Below are 13,318 nucleotides of genomic sequence, written 5' to 3' on the forward strand. Positions count from 1 at the left end.
TATATCAAAATATAATAGCTTTTCAAAAATTTCTTAAAATTATTATAAAAATTGAAAAAATTTCAAAAAGTTACAAAATGGACAAATTATAAAACTGAGAAAAACATAAAAGTAAATTGGAAAGATCACCAGTTTTCATATGTGGTTTCAAAAACCACATAGTTAAATGTTTATAATAATTATACTTTGGCTTACAAGTAGTGAAGCAATAACAACAACAAAAAGCTAAATTGTGTAGATTCAGTATCTCTAAGGATTCAAAATAACTCCACTAAATAAAATGAGAGTATACATGCATTTATCAAAGGTGAAGAGCTGAATAATTACCTGATAATTATTGATCTCTGTGTCACATAACATGTAACAAACCACCTGAGAATGCAGAGGCTTAAAATAAACATGTAATTCTTATGACTCCACAGGCCACCTGGGTACTTTGGGGATGTGGTAGCTTGGCTTGTGCTGAATAGTCCTGGATGGCCTCATCCTCATTTCTGGCAGCTGGTGGATTAGCTGCCTGGGGGAATGCAGAACTGTGGGCTCAGCTCCTCAAGGAAGTTAACCTGGGCTTCTTCACATGGTCTCCATGTTGCAAAGAGCAAGAAGATTGGGGAACCCTGATGTGCATGGAATTTTTAAGTCTCTGCTTATGTCACAGGTCAAAAGTAAGATGACTAATCTAGAGTCAATATGGGAAGGGATTGCTTAAGGGCATATATAATGTAGAACATTTTACTGTAGCAATTTGTAAGCCATCTACCATAACTCATGATGTCACTTCTTTTCTAATATCTTTGAAGAAAGAGTTGGCATAATTTTGTGTAAGGAGCTGGACTGTAAATATTTTTGGCTTTGTAGGCCATATGGTCTGTATTGCAATTGCTCAACACTGCTACTACAGTGTGAAATACAGCCATAGACAATGGGCAAACTGTGGCTGTGTTCCAGTAAAACTTTACTTACAAAAATAAGTACTGGTTTGGATTTGGCGTATGTGTGGTAGTTTGCAGATCTCTGATTTAAAGTTGTAAGTTTCCCTTTCATTTATCAATTAAAATAAAAAAAAAAATTAAAAATTTTCCTCTAAGAACACCTTAGGTGCATATTGTCACATATTTTCACCTTCAATTAGTTCAGAATAATTTTAAATTTCCATTTAACTTTTTTAAGCCATGAGTTATGACCTATCAAGTCATCAATGTTTGATATAATACTTGGACTACAATTCATAAAATGCTATGACATACACCAAATAATTGAACTTTACCAGTATTACCATGTCTTATGATATTAGCTTTTTAAACTTATTTCACAGTTTCAAATAAACTAAAAATATATATTAAGTATCAATGAATGGATATAAATGTTATATGATAAAATTTTCATTGAGAGGTTATGTTGTAACACTTCTATTCAAGGCTTTGAACCATAGTCTCTGTACATTGTTTTTCACCACATAGTGTATTTCAAATTCCCTGTGTTAATTATAATTCCCATAGATATAATCTTCTTTGATGATCTGTGAAGCTACTGCCAAGATAGCTAGTATTTCAACTCATAAGTAACATAAACAAAAGACCAATTTTAGAAAAGCTGTACTATTAATTAACAGGACTAATATTTTAAATGGAAAGAGTCACTAAAATAATTTATAATAATATAGTATGAGGAAAAAGTAGAATCTTTTAAAAAAATACCTTCTCCAAATTAGTTAGGTAAAGAAGCTGACCAAGTTTTTTCTGAAGTTGTGATGTAGCAACGGCTTTATCATTTAGTAGTTTAATGCGATTTTGTTCTACCTGAAAACAAATAACAGAAAAGCTGCTTTGTTCTCTCTCAAAAAGTTAATTAAACTATTAAACATGATGTACAAATCTTCTCAATAATATAAACATATCCTGTTTTAGAAAACCCATTTATGTATTTAAACTCAAATATACAAAAAGTATACTAGATAATGTATTTTGAAAGGACTTCATTTTTGCTACATAAAACAAAATTACTGGGACTGGGGTTGTGGCTCAGCAGTAGAGTGTGCACCTAGCACGTGTGAGGCCCTGGATTTTCCTCAGCACCACATAAAATAAAGGTATTGTGTCCAACCACAACTAAAAAATAAATATTAAAAAACAAACAAACAAATCACAAAATTACTGACAAGATACTGAAGTTAGATGGAAACCAACCCAAATTTTATTTAGGTGTATTTTTTAAGTAATATGTTCATGGAATGAAAAAAAATTAAATGATAAATTGCTTTACATGGAGGGATATGCAGGGAAAAATCTCCTACTCCTGCCTCCAAATAAAATATAATAGACAGAAAGGAGAATTCAAATAACAGGGAATTTGTTTCTAAACAAAATCTTACTGAGAATTCATATTTAAAGGAGAGATTATTATAATGATTATTTTAAAGGTTTACTAAGTTAGAATCTCCAAGTTTTATAGAAACACATACAAGGGATAAAAATAAATTATATAGAAAAGAATATTTTTAATGGGAAATAGAAAAGACTAGTGGAGTTATGAGAATCCTGAGATATAAGGAGGGACTTATTAGAGAATAAGTTGTAAATATCCATCTATTATTAGTAAAAGAAAGCACTGCAAAAGAAAGTTTTAAGTTATTGTTGAGTTTTATGATTTGTATATAAGGTAATCCACCAAAGCTCCTGTATTAAGGAAGGAATATTCAGAGGTGAAGTAATTAGATTATGAGAGCTATAACCTAATTAGTCTATGCTAGTTTGAAGGTGCTAACTGGGGGCATATGATGAAAGGGTTCACGCTCCCGGCAGCCCCTTCCTCTCTCTGCTTCTGGGCTGCCATGAACAAAGAGTAGTGAGTGCTCTTCCACCACACCTTCTGTCATAATGTTCTGCCTCCATTGAGCCCAGAGCAATGCAATGGAGTCAGCCCATCATGGACTAACCTCTGAAAATGTGAGCAAAAATAAACTTTATTTTTTGAAGTTGTTTTTGTCAGGTATTTTGGTCACAACAAAATCAGGAGGACTAAAACACTAAGGAAGATTTTTCTAGTTCTAATAAAACTGAGGTAGTATAAAACATAGAAAAAGTGACCAAGAATACCCACAGGATATGGCACAGAGCAAGTTCTCAAAAAGAGATGAATGCACAACTTTGAGAGAAATAAAAATGCCCCAAAATAGTGACTATTAAACATGTATCAAATGTAAAATTGCTAATGTTTGATCATTTTGACCTACAAAGCAACTTCATATTGTATAAACTGAATACAGATTAAATATATACACAGAGATCACTGCTCTGATTTATATCTCTTCTGTGGGTCTTAAGACTATTATGACATCAATTTGTTGTACCCTTTTCTGGGATTTACTCGCTCTTTACCTCATGTGGTTCAATGATATGATGAACTGGTGGGTTTGGTTTTGGCTCCCTAGGATCTCGAACTCTTAGTCTTTCTGTAGCCATTGCAAGTTCATCAACAGCGGATACACGATTCCTTAGAGTCATCCAATATTCATGAAGCAACTGAAAGAAAAAAAAAGACGAAGATAGTGCTAAATCATATAATAAGATTGGTTAAAAATATCAAGATGTGCCTTGAGTAGAAATCCCTCAATGAGACCTTAAGACATCATCATTGTTTCGTTAAGTGTCTAAGGATCAAGAAATTCTTTTAGTTATCTAGAATAAGAAAGGATGACTGAATAATCTCTGTGACACTGTTTCTTCAAATTCTTAGGAACAGAATATTCAGATTTCTTGGTAAGACCAAAGGTCTTTATAGATCAAAGTTAGACTGATAAAAATCTACCTTTTTTTAAATTAAAAAATATTTTCATTATATTCACATATTCAAAATAATATCTATATATGGTAATAAGAAAAATAAATATACAATTGAGTACCTCCCATTCAATTTAACAACAAAAAAAAATAATACAAGTTCCTTGGAAAGCCTTAAGTGTATCACTTTTCCCTTATATATTCCTCCTTCAATACCAAACAATGGAATAATCACTCTTCATTAAGAAGATTATTATTCCTGACTTTCCACTAAAATAATACTATAAATATGTATTCCTGAAATCTGGTTATATACATTTCTCAAATTAATAGAAATGACATCAATCAGTATAAAAATTTTGACATGCTTTTTTAGTAACATTTTGAGGTAAGATCCTGTTTGATGTGTTTAGCAGTAGTTCATCCATTTACTTTTTTGTGAAACGGTTTATTCTACAAACTTATGAAGGAAATTGTGATGCACAATGATCTGGAGATATGCATAATAAGCAGTCCTCTAGACACAGAACATGAGGCCAAACTGGGCCCAAAGGAAGAGTACAGCAAGTTGTCAGACACTGAATAATTATGTCTTCTTCCATGGCTTACCATAATTAGCCATTAATGTGCTTTGCATTTGTAGTAATAATGTGTGAGGAAAATTATTAAACTGATAATTGTTAAAAAAAAAAACACACCATTCCCCAACTTTTCAAATGCATGAACAAATATTTCAAACAACATTCTTCTCTTTCTGTATAAAACTTTTCATTCTGCTTTAAAAATCAAGAACTTTAGATTAAATAAATAGATAACATGGAAATATAACATTATAAATAAATGAAACACTTTTCCTTTCCTTACTTACATCACCTGCAAAGTAAGATAATGAGTAACAAATTCAATATAAAGAATAATTCAAAATTAATGAACTCTAGAATATCAAGTATGGAGTTTTAATATAATGAAATTATTAAAATATGTACACAAAAGACATATTTATACTCTATCCATTAGAATGGTTTCCAACCTTGTAGCTTGAAACACATCTACTATGTTTCCTAATATTCAAGGTTGATGCTGGTGCTAGTTATTCAGAGCAAAGCAAAAACAAAACAAAATGAAACAAAACAAAAAACATAAATCCCACTACTCTAGTTTCATAGAGTAGCAGAAGAAGATCAAGCCAGGAATAGACTGAAATACTTTTACAGCTAAATAAAAGGTTTCATACAAGTTTTAGTTTAATAATCTAGTAAGAAGAATTTAAGAGTTCTTAATTATTTTATATTATAATAATTATATCTTAGGGAAAGAGAAATTATGATTAACCTCCAGTCTCCAAAGCAAATTCAGAAAAACTGAGGAGAAGGAAAAAGAAAAGTAGCACATACTATTATTGTAGAGAAGAATTTTTAAGTTGGGAGCAAGTTTTAGGGTCTAGTTTAAAAGTTATAGGTATAGTTTTAAATACTGTACCTTATATTCCTTCTTCCATGCTTCAAAGAGATCCATTGAAGTACTTCCTTCATCAATGAATTCAACATCAAATCTATGTGATTTTGCAAAGGATAGTATTGCTTTCATAGAACGTTCTGTCTCACTTATTGCCCAAAGACCTCTGGTGGTGGTAGGTACTCGATCATCCACAAGTCCTTCTTCATCTTCTATCATCTCCTCAAATATTGCAGTCTGACCTTTGACTCTGAAAATATATATAACAAAAACAACAGCAACTATTGTCAATGGGTTGTAAGCATTATAGATCAGTAAAATTGGCAGAACGAATAGGGAAGCAAGGTCTGTAATTTTTCTATAACTCTCAATATCATATCTACAAGATCATGCTTGAATGTCTCTGGAAAAATAACAGCAACTCTAAAAATCCTGGAAGAATCAAGTTTGTCCAGTGTTTCTTGAGAATAACCTGGAATAATAAAAAAAGTCTCTAAATTCCAGGCTATAAGCTTCCCTCTGAGAATTAAAACATAAACTGACCTACCACTAATGACACAGAAAAAGAAGACACAAAACAAACCAATATGATCTAAAAATATATTGTCAATCACTTTTTTTGGGGGGGGGGGGGTAATCAGAACTTATCCTTTCCTTAATTTTCCTGTTTAAAAAGGATAGATGGTTAAATTTGCTAATGCCAGGGTTAGATGTACTAAGGAGCTTAATCCCCAATACAAGAATAAAGGCTCTGCTGAAGAAAGGGTATTAATAATGAAACTTAACATTTTAATAAGATACTTCCTAACCTATAAAAATGTACTAAGCACTTTGCTAAACAGTTATGTTCATTATATTTAATATTCATAAAATGCAATGAAGGAAGAGTTGTGGGTATTTTCATTTCATGAATGAGTATACTGAGGCCTAGAGAAATAATTTACTCATAATAGTGGGCAGGAATTTGAGTTCAAATTCATTATACTCCACAGTCTGGAATCTTACCACCCCCCTCATCTGCCCCTCTATTACATTGCTACATGACATGAATACTAACAAGTAACACCTACCTAGGTAAAACTGAGCATCAGCATGCTCAAAGGATCAAATGCTAAAGGTTTACTACATTGATTAAATAAAAGAAAAAATATAAGTCATAGTAGAAATATAGCCTTATAACCAAATACTAAATCTCATAAAATGTTTCAATTTTCTGATGGGTAATAATCAAACAGAAAACTTACGTGTTAGAAAACAGCTTCGATTCATACTCTGTGAACAATTCATCAGCCTTACAAAAGACACAACTGAAAAACAGATTATCAGAAAAATATTCAAAAACATAATAGGCGATCAGATAATTTCTAAAAGAAGCTTGGTATTTGTACTTCAATTTTTCTTTATAATCATTTTGTGCTATTTTAGAAAAAAATTACACGGCTTTTAGTGCATGGTCCTTATTTTTCCTAATAACACATCTCCTTCTACTTTTGTCTGAATTAAAATGAACAATCTGTATTTTTATGATTCATTATTGTCTTAATAAACTCTAGCTTCATGGAACAATGTCATTTACTGTATGATTTCTTTAATTACTTACCAGTTCAGAGGAAGTCTAGTTGGTCGGAGGTGGCAGATTGTTGCAGACTCAATGACATTTCGAGATGGAGGTTTCTCCAGGTTTTTTACAGCTTCTCTTACAAGTTTCTGGAATTTATTCAGCTCTTCCATTTGGGTTGTAAGTAAGAACAGAAGACCTCTGCAGTCATGGAATCTGATTCCCATCACCAGCACCACATCAAACACAAAAAAAGAATGAAAGGTCAATTTTCTTAAATTCAGAAAACAGTTGCCAGCAAAGTATTAAGAAAATTGTGTGTAACATTTACCCATCACACTTGGTTGAGATTTCTGTAGGAATATACTTAATGGTATCTACTAATACTCAAGATATAAGAATGTTAGGTTGTCTATATAAAAGGTGCCAGAAAGGTTCTGCCCACACAAACACTTTTCCCACATTAGAGGGACACATTTTTTGGATTAAAACCACTGAAGGTATTTTTGATAAAGAGCAACTTTGGAAAGAATCATTAGACTAATAGGCCAACTTATCTCTGAAGACCTTAAAGAATAGTACATGTTGACAGGAAGAAAGGGAGGAACAAGTCATTCCACAATATAAAACCGGGGCCACCATGGCACTTAATGCACCGTGAATCACAGAGGGAAATCATGACATCAAGGATGAAATTTTCCAAAACAAAATTCTATTTCAGAATTTTGCTTGAATCTGGCTTTGGGTATATCCAAAGAAAATATTTTAAGAAAATTTTTAAAACACTATAAAAAGAGAGCATTTAAAAATGACTAAGATATGGGAAAAAAAGGTCTCTATTTTAGACATAACTAATTTTTGTTTAAAATGTACTCCTAACAAAATGTAAAACCAGATGCTATAACCACAATATGTTCTGATATTTAAATGCATCTCCTAACACCAAATGATCTGAACAGCTGGGGTGATTACTCATATAATTATTCTATTTTATACCATTTTCTTACTTTTCTGACATAGAAAGTTTTCCAGTTTGTTGTTTGTAGTTGCTGTTTATTTCATTTCGTACTCGCTGAGCAAGTTCCTCGTCAATAGAAAATTCTATTGCTCTGTGGATTACATTCAGCCACCAAGGAGAATTAGAATGAATCTGTAAAAATCATAATATTGATCAATTAATTTTTAAAAAAATATTCATTATGTTTCCATCCCTGGAAAGGCTGATGTGAAAAATTCAAAGGAAGCAATAATAAATGCTATTTTCAAAGGAATTACAAAAGGGGAAACAAATATGCATAATCTATACACATTGGGTAAATGCCTCTTTTGAATATAGAAAAATAACAACTGTTCCTTGACTACCCTGGATGAATGAGAATTTATACAATATACTTGTATAACAAAGATGAGTTAAAAAAAAATACTTTACCAAAATGAAAATCAAGTATGTGTTCTATATAAATGAAAAGGTCAGGGGTCTCTTTCTTAGCATAACAAAGAAAACCTTCATTCTACTCTTTGACCAATTGAACTAGATTCTGCTGAATAAATAATCTACAATGACTGTAGCTAACAAAATTATATGCCTGAATATCAAATAATTAATAGGAAAAATAAAATGTGGAACAACTGATTAAAGAATTGATAAGTAAAAATATATCTGTGTAGTCTTCTCTTCTGACTTTGCTACTGATTTTCTAATGGTGAAACTTTAGAAAGGACAAATGGCACATAGTGAGAAAAATATCTGTGATCCTAATACTTTAACATCTTAAAAGATTTTGAAAATACACATCTAAGATCAAAATGGGGTTATAGAATTCCTTACTTTCCCTAAAAGATAACTTCTTAGCTACCAAGGTAAGAGAAAACCCACTAGAGATTAAAAGAAACAAAACAGAACCTCAAAATAATTGATTTATCTATGTATCAGTTCATTCAACAAAGACATACTAACTATAAAATAAGGTATATGGAACAGTCATTGTACAAAGTGCTAGGAGTTCCAAAGTGAATAAGAAAGTTTTTCCCTAAACAAAACATAAACCCAAATGATATCTGGAGACAAACACAAGCAAGAAACACTGCATTTTTGTAAGTGTACTTTTCTTTGGAGCTCTCTTATGGTCTGCTGCACAGGTTGTAAAGCTTGTTGGGCTTCAGCAACTTCTGTATTACACTTGCTCATATAATGCTCTCGTAGCTGTTTGGCCTGTGTTAAAAAAGAAAATAGATAAAAACTAGGTCTCAAAAAAATAATAACTTACTATGGTGAATTTAAGAAATCCCAAAAGACTTTTCCCTCAAAAAAAATTTTTTTTAATTAGAAAAAAAGGAGAGGGCATTAATATTTCAAAGTATGAGGCAAAGGACACTTTTCAGAATTATTTATCTGTTTTAATATTAAAGTTTCTTAGCTTCTACAGTTTAAAAATAAAACTTGAAAATATACAGTAGCAAAGGTATTATGGAACTGAACTGTGTTACTCTCACATTCAAATGTTGAAGGACTAACTCTCAATGTGGTTGCATTTGGAGGAAGGCAAGGAAGGTTAAATAAGGCCATAAGGCTGGGACCCTAATTCATTATGACCAGTGGTGCTCCTATGTCAAAAGAGAGATATATGAAGGATTTATAAGCAAGAAGAAAAGGTCATGCAAGGATGTAGTGAGAAGGGAGCCTCCTGAAAGCCAAAGAAAGGAGCATCAGGAAAAAAGAAACCCGCCAATATCTTGTTTTTTAACTTCCAATCTTCAGAACTAAGAAAAATAAAATTATGCTGTTCAAGTTTTCCAATATGTGGTATTCTGTAATGGAAGTCTCAGCAGACTAACACACAAGGGATTAAAACTTCTTACCTTTTCAAGAGAATAATTCATAAGTAATCAACATATTTTGTTCTTATAAATAGAAAAGTTCTATTCTTATAAACTCAACATGAAAAAACTTGTGAAAATTTTTCATTTTCTTGTATTCAAATACTATCAAAGGATAGTATAAGGGGTAGTGGTAGGAAAACTGAAAAGATGACTAAATTGAAATCCTAATGCTTCACTCAGTAAAGGGTTGAGCCACATGAAATTACCAATACTTGACCATTTTTAAAACAAAATGGCAATTTCATATGGCTCAACTGAATAATCTTTTCGGATTAGCCATTTCACTTCTCTAGTTTCAGTTACTTCATTTGCACAACAGGTGCTAAAGCAGATGAATTTCTAAAATCTTGTCCAGCTTTGAAATACTATGGCTTCATATTCAATAAGAGTAAGACAGAGTAATAATGTAGCTTCCTTAGAAATACAGTTAAAGTAAGAATGCTCCTCCTTATGCATTTTTTCCTTTCCCTGTCAAAACCCTTTGATTAATTTTTATTATAATTCCTTGGCTATAATTATTTGGCCATTAGAGCTGCCTACTAACAGAATGGGCTTTCTCCCTGTAATAGCTTCCTGTCACTGAAGGCATTTAGATGAAGAGTGACTAATCATGTGCAAGGATTAGATGTTTGTGCTGCAAATGATATTTCATTTGAAAATTTTCAACACTTAGACTACCATCAAACATTAAAACAGAATAGTCAAAAATATAGCAAAGGAAACAATGTGAAGACACACTCTATAGATTGGGAGAAAATATGTGCTAAATGTACAACTGATAGGGTGTTAATATCCAAAATATGAGAAAGGCAAACAACTCAACAGCAAGAAGAAAAAAAAATTTAAAAATAGGGCTGGGGATGTGGCTCAAGCAGTAGCGCGCTTGCCTGGCATGCATGCGGCCTGGGTTCGATCCTCAGCACCACATACAAACAAAGATGTTGTGTCCACCGAAAACTAAAAAATAAATATTAAAATTCTCTCTCTCTCTCTCTCTAAAAAAAAAATAGCTACGAACCTTCTCAAAAAAAGACAAACAAATGGCTAACAGGTCTATGAAAATGGTGTTTAATTTTACTAATCACCTGGGAAATACAAATTAAAAACATTTAATGAGATATTATCTCATTTCTGTTAGGATGGCTATTATCAATAAGTTAAGAGAATAAATATTACTGAGGATATGCAGAACAGGGAACCCTTGCACACTGTTGGGAGGAATAAAAATTAGTATAGCCATAACAGAAAACAGGATGAAGATTCCTAAAAAAATTAAAAACAGAACTCCATGTGACGTAGAAATTCTACTTTTGGGTATGCATTCAAAGGAGAAGAAATGAGTAGGTCAAAGAGATGTGCACTTTCATGTTCACAGTAAGCATTATTCAGAACATTTAAGACATGGAATCAATTAAATGTCTATTTACCAATGAATGGATGAAGAAAATATGATGCATATATATACACCCAATGGAATATTATTCAGAACTTCAAAAAGAGGGAATTCCTGTTATTTACAACACAGATGAACCTGGAGGACATGATATTAAAGAATCTGGCTTATTAAATGAAATAAGCCAGACACAGAAAGTGCCATGATATCACATGTGGAATCTAAAAAATCAAATTCACAGAAGAGAGAATAGGATGGTGTTTGCTGGGACTGGAGACAAAAGTCAAAAGTCTCTGGAAGAATTAGTATAATAAGCTATTAATGATCTACCATGGAATAATCTATAATATCACTGCTTTGAATGAAAGGCAACAGTTGTTGCGGTGGAACTTCAGAGAAACACCATTGAAAATTTTGAGTTTAATTACTACCTTAAATAAAATATAAAGCAGATTGATTCCTAAGTGTTTTTTTTAGGCTATTGTGAATGGGGTAGTTTTTCTAATTTCTCTTTCAGTGGATTCATCGCTGAGGCATAGGAACGTGTTTGATTTTATATCATGCTACTTTGCTAAATTCATTTACTACTTCTAGAAGTTTTCTGGTGGAACTTTTTGGATCTTCTAAATATAGAATCATGTCATTGGCAAATAGTGATAGTTTGAGTTCTTCTTTACCTATTTGCATCCCTTTAATTTCTTTCTTTTGTCTAATTGCTTTGGTTACAATTTCAAGGATGATGGTGAATAAAAGTGGTAAAAGAGGGCATCCTTGTCTTGTTCATTTTTAGAGGGAATGTTTTCAATTTTTCTCCATTTAGAATGCTGTTGGTCTTGGGTTTAGCATATATAGCTTTTACGATGTTGAGGTACATTCCTATTATCCCTAGTTTTTCTAGTGTTTTGAACATGAAGGGGTGCTGTATTTTGGCAGATGCTTTTTCTGCATCTATTGAGAGATTATATGATTCTTAAGTCTATTGATATGATGAATTATGTTTATTGATTTCTGTATATTGGACCAATCTTGTATCCCTGGGATGAACCCCACTTTATTATGGTGCACTATCTTTTTAATATGTTTTTATATGTGATTTGCCAGAATTTTATTGAGAATTTTTGCATCTATATTCATCAGGGGTACTGGTCTGAAGTTTTCTTTCATTGATGTGTCTTTGTCTGGTTTTGGTATCAGGGTGATATTAGCCTCAGAATGAGTTTGAAGGATTTCCTCCTTTTCTATATCATGGAATACTTTGAGGAGTACTGGTGTTAATTTTTTTTTGAAGGTCTTTAGAACTCCGCTGAGAATCTGTCTGGTCCTGAGCTTTTCTTGATTAGTAGGTTTTGATGGCGTTTTCTATTTCATTACTTGATAGTGATCTGTTTAAATCATGTATGAAACTCTTCATTCAGTTTGGGTACATCATATGTCTCTAGAAATTTGTCAATGTCTTTGATGTTTTCTACATTATTGGAGAATTAATTTTTAAGATAGTTTTTAATTATCTTCTGTATTTCAGACATGTCTGTGTGATATTTCCTTTTTTATCAAGTATTTTAGTAATTTGAGTTTTCTCTCTTTTTCTCTTTGTTAGCCTGGCTATCGGTTTATCTATTTTATTTATTTTTTTCAAAGAACCAATTTTTTAAAAATAATTTTTTAGTTGTAGATGGACTCAATACCTTTATTTTATTTACTTATTTATTTTATGTGGTGCCGAGAATCAAAGCCAGTGCCTCACATGTGCTGGGCAAGCACTCTACCACTGAGCCCCAGCCCCTGCCCAAGAACCATTTTTTTGTTTTGTCAATTTTTTCCATTTCAGCTCTGATTTTAATTATTTCCTACCTTCTGCTTTTGATGTTGATTTGCTGTTCTTTTTCTAGGGCTTTGAGATGTAATGTTAGGTCATTTACTTGTTGACTTTTTATTATTTTAATAAATGAGCTCAATGCATAAACTTTTCTTTTAGTACTGGCTTCATAGTGTCACAGAGGTTTTTATATATTCTATTGGTATTTTCATTTACCTAAGATTTTTTTTTTTTTTTTTAATTTTTTATTGTGGGTTGTTCAAAACGTTACAAATTTCTTGACATATCATATTCGACACTTTGATTCAAGTGGGTTATGAACTCCCACCTTCACCCCATACACAGATTGCAGAATCACATCAGTTACACATCCATTGATTTACAAATTGCCATCCTAGTGTCTGTTGTGCTCCACTGCCTTTCCCATCCTCCACCCT

The 13,318-nt window shown here is 32.0% G+C and overlaps 1 protein-coding gene across 6 annotated transcripts in view; it reads right to left on the reverse strand.

Moving 5' to 3' along the window:
* The window catches only part of Shprh (SNF2 histone linker PHD RING helicase), an 84,520-nt gene that overhangs the window by 30,748 nt on the left and 40,454 nt on the right, over positions 1-13,318 (reverse strand). For all 6 annotated transcript variants that reach the window (XR_007346063.1, XM_015502046.2, XM_048799518.1 and 3 more), the window contains 7 exons: positions 8,897-9,004; positions 7,800-7,942; positions 6,835-7,008; positions 6,479-6,541; positions 5,259-5,484; positions 3,378-3,521; positions 1,698-1,799 (listed from right to left, as the gene is read on the reverse strand). Coding sequence is in view for 5 of the 6 variants with exons in the window: in XM_015502046.2 (XP_015357532.1) it covers positions 1,698-1,799; positions 3,378-3,521; positions 5,259-5,484; positions 6,479-6,541; positions 6,835-7,008; positions 7,800-7,942; positions 8,897-9,004 (960 nt within the window). In the remaining variant the exon portion in view is untranslated. The remainder of the gene's footprint in view (positions 1-1,697; positions 1,800-3,377; positions 3,522-5,258; positions 5,485-6,478; positions 6,542-6,834; positions 7,009-7,799; positions 7,943-8,896; positions 9,005-13,318) is intronic.

The sequence above is a fragment of the Marmota marmota genome, unplaced genomic scaffold (assembly GCF_001458135.2).
Source record: "Marmota marmota marmota unplaced genomic scaffold, marMar, whole genome shotgun sequence".
Classification (NCBI taxonomy): Eukaryota; Metazoa; Chordata; class Mammalia; order Rodentia; family Sciuridae; genus Marmota; species Marmota marmota.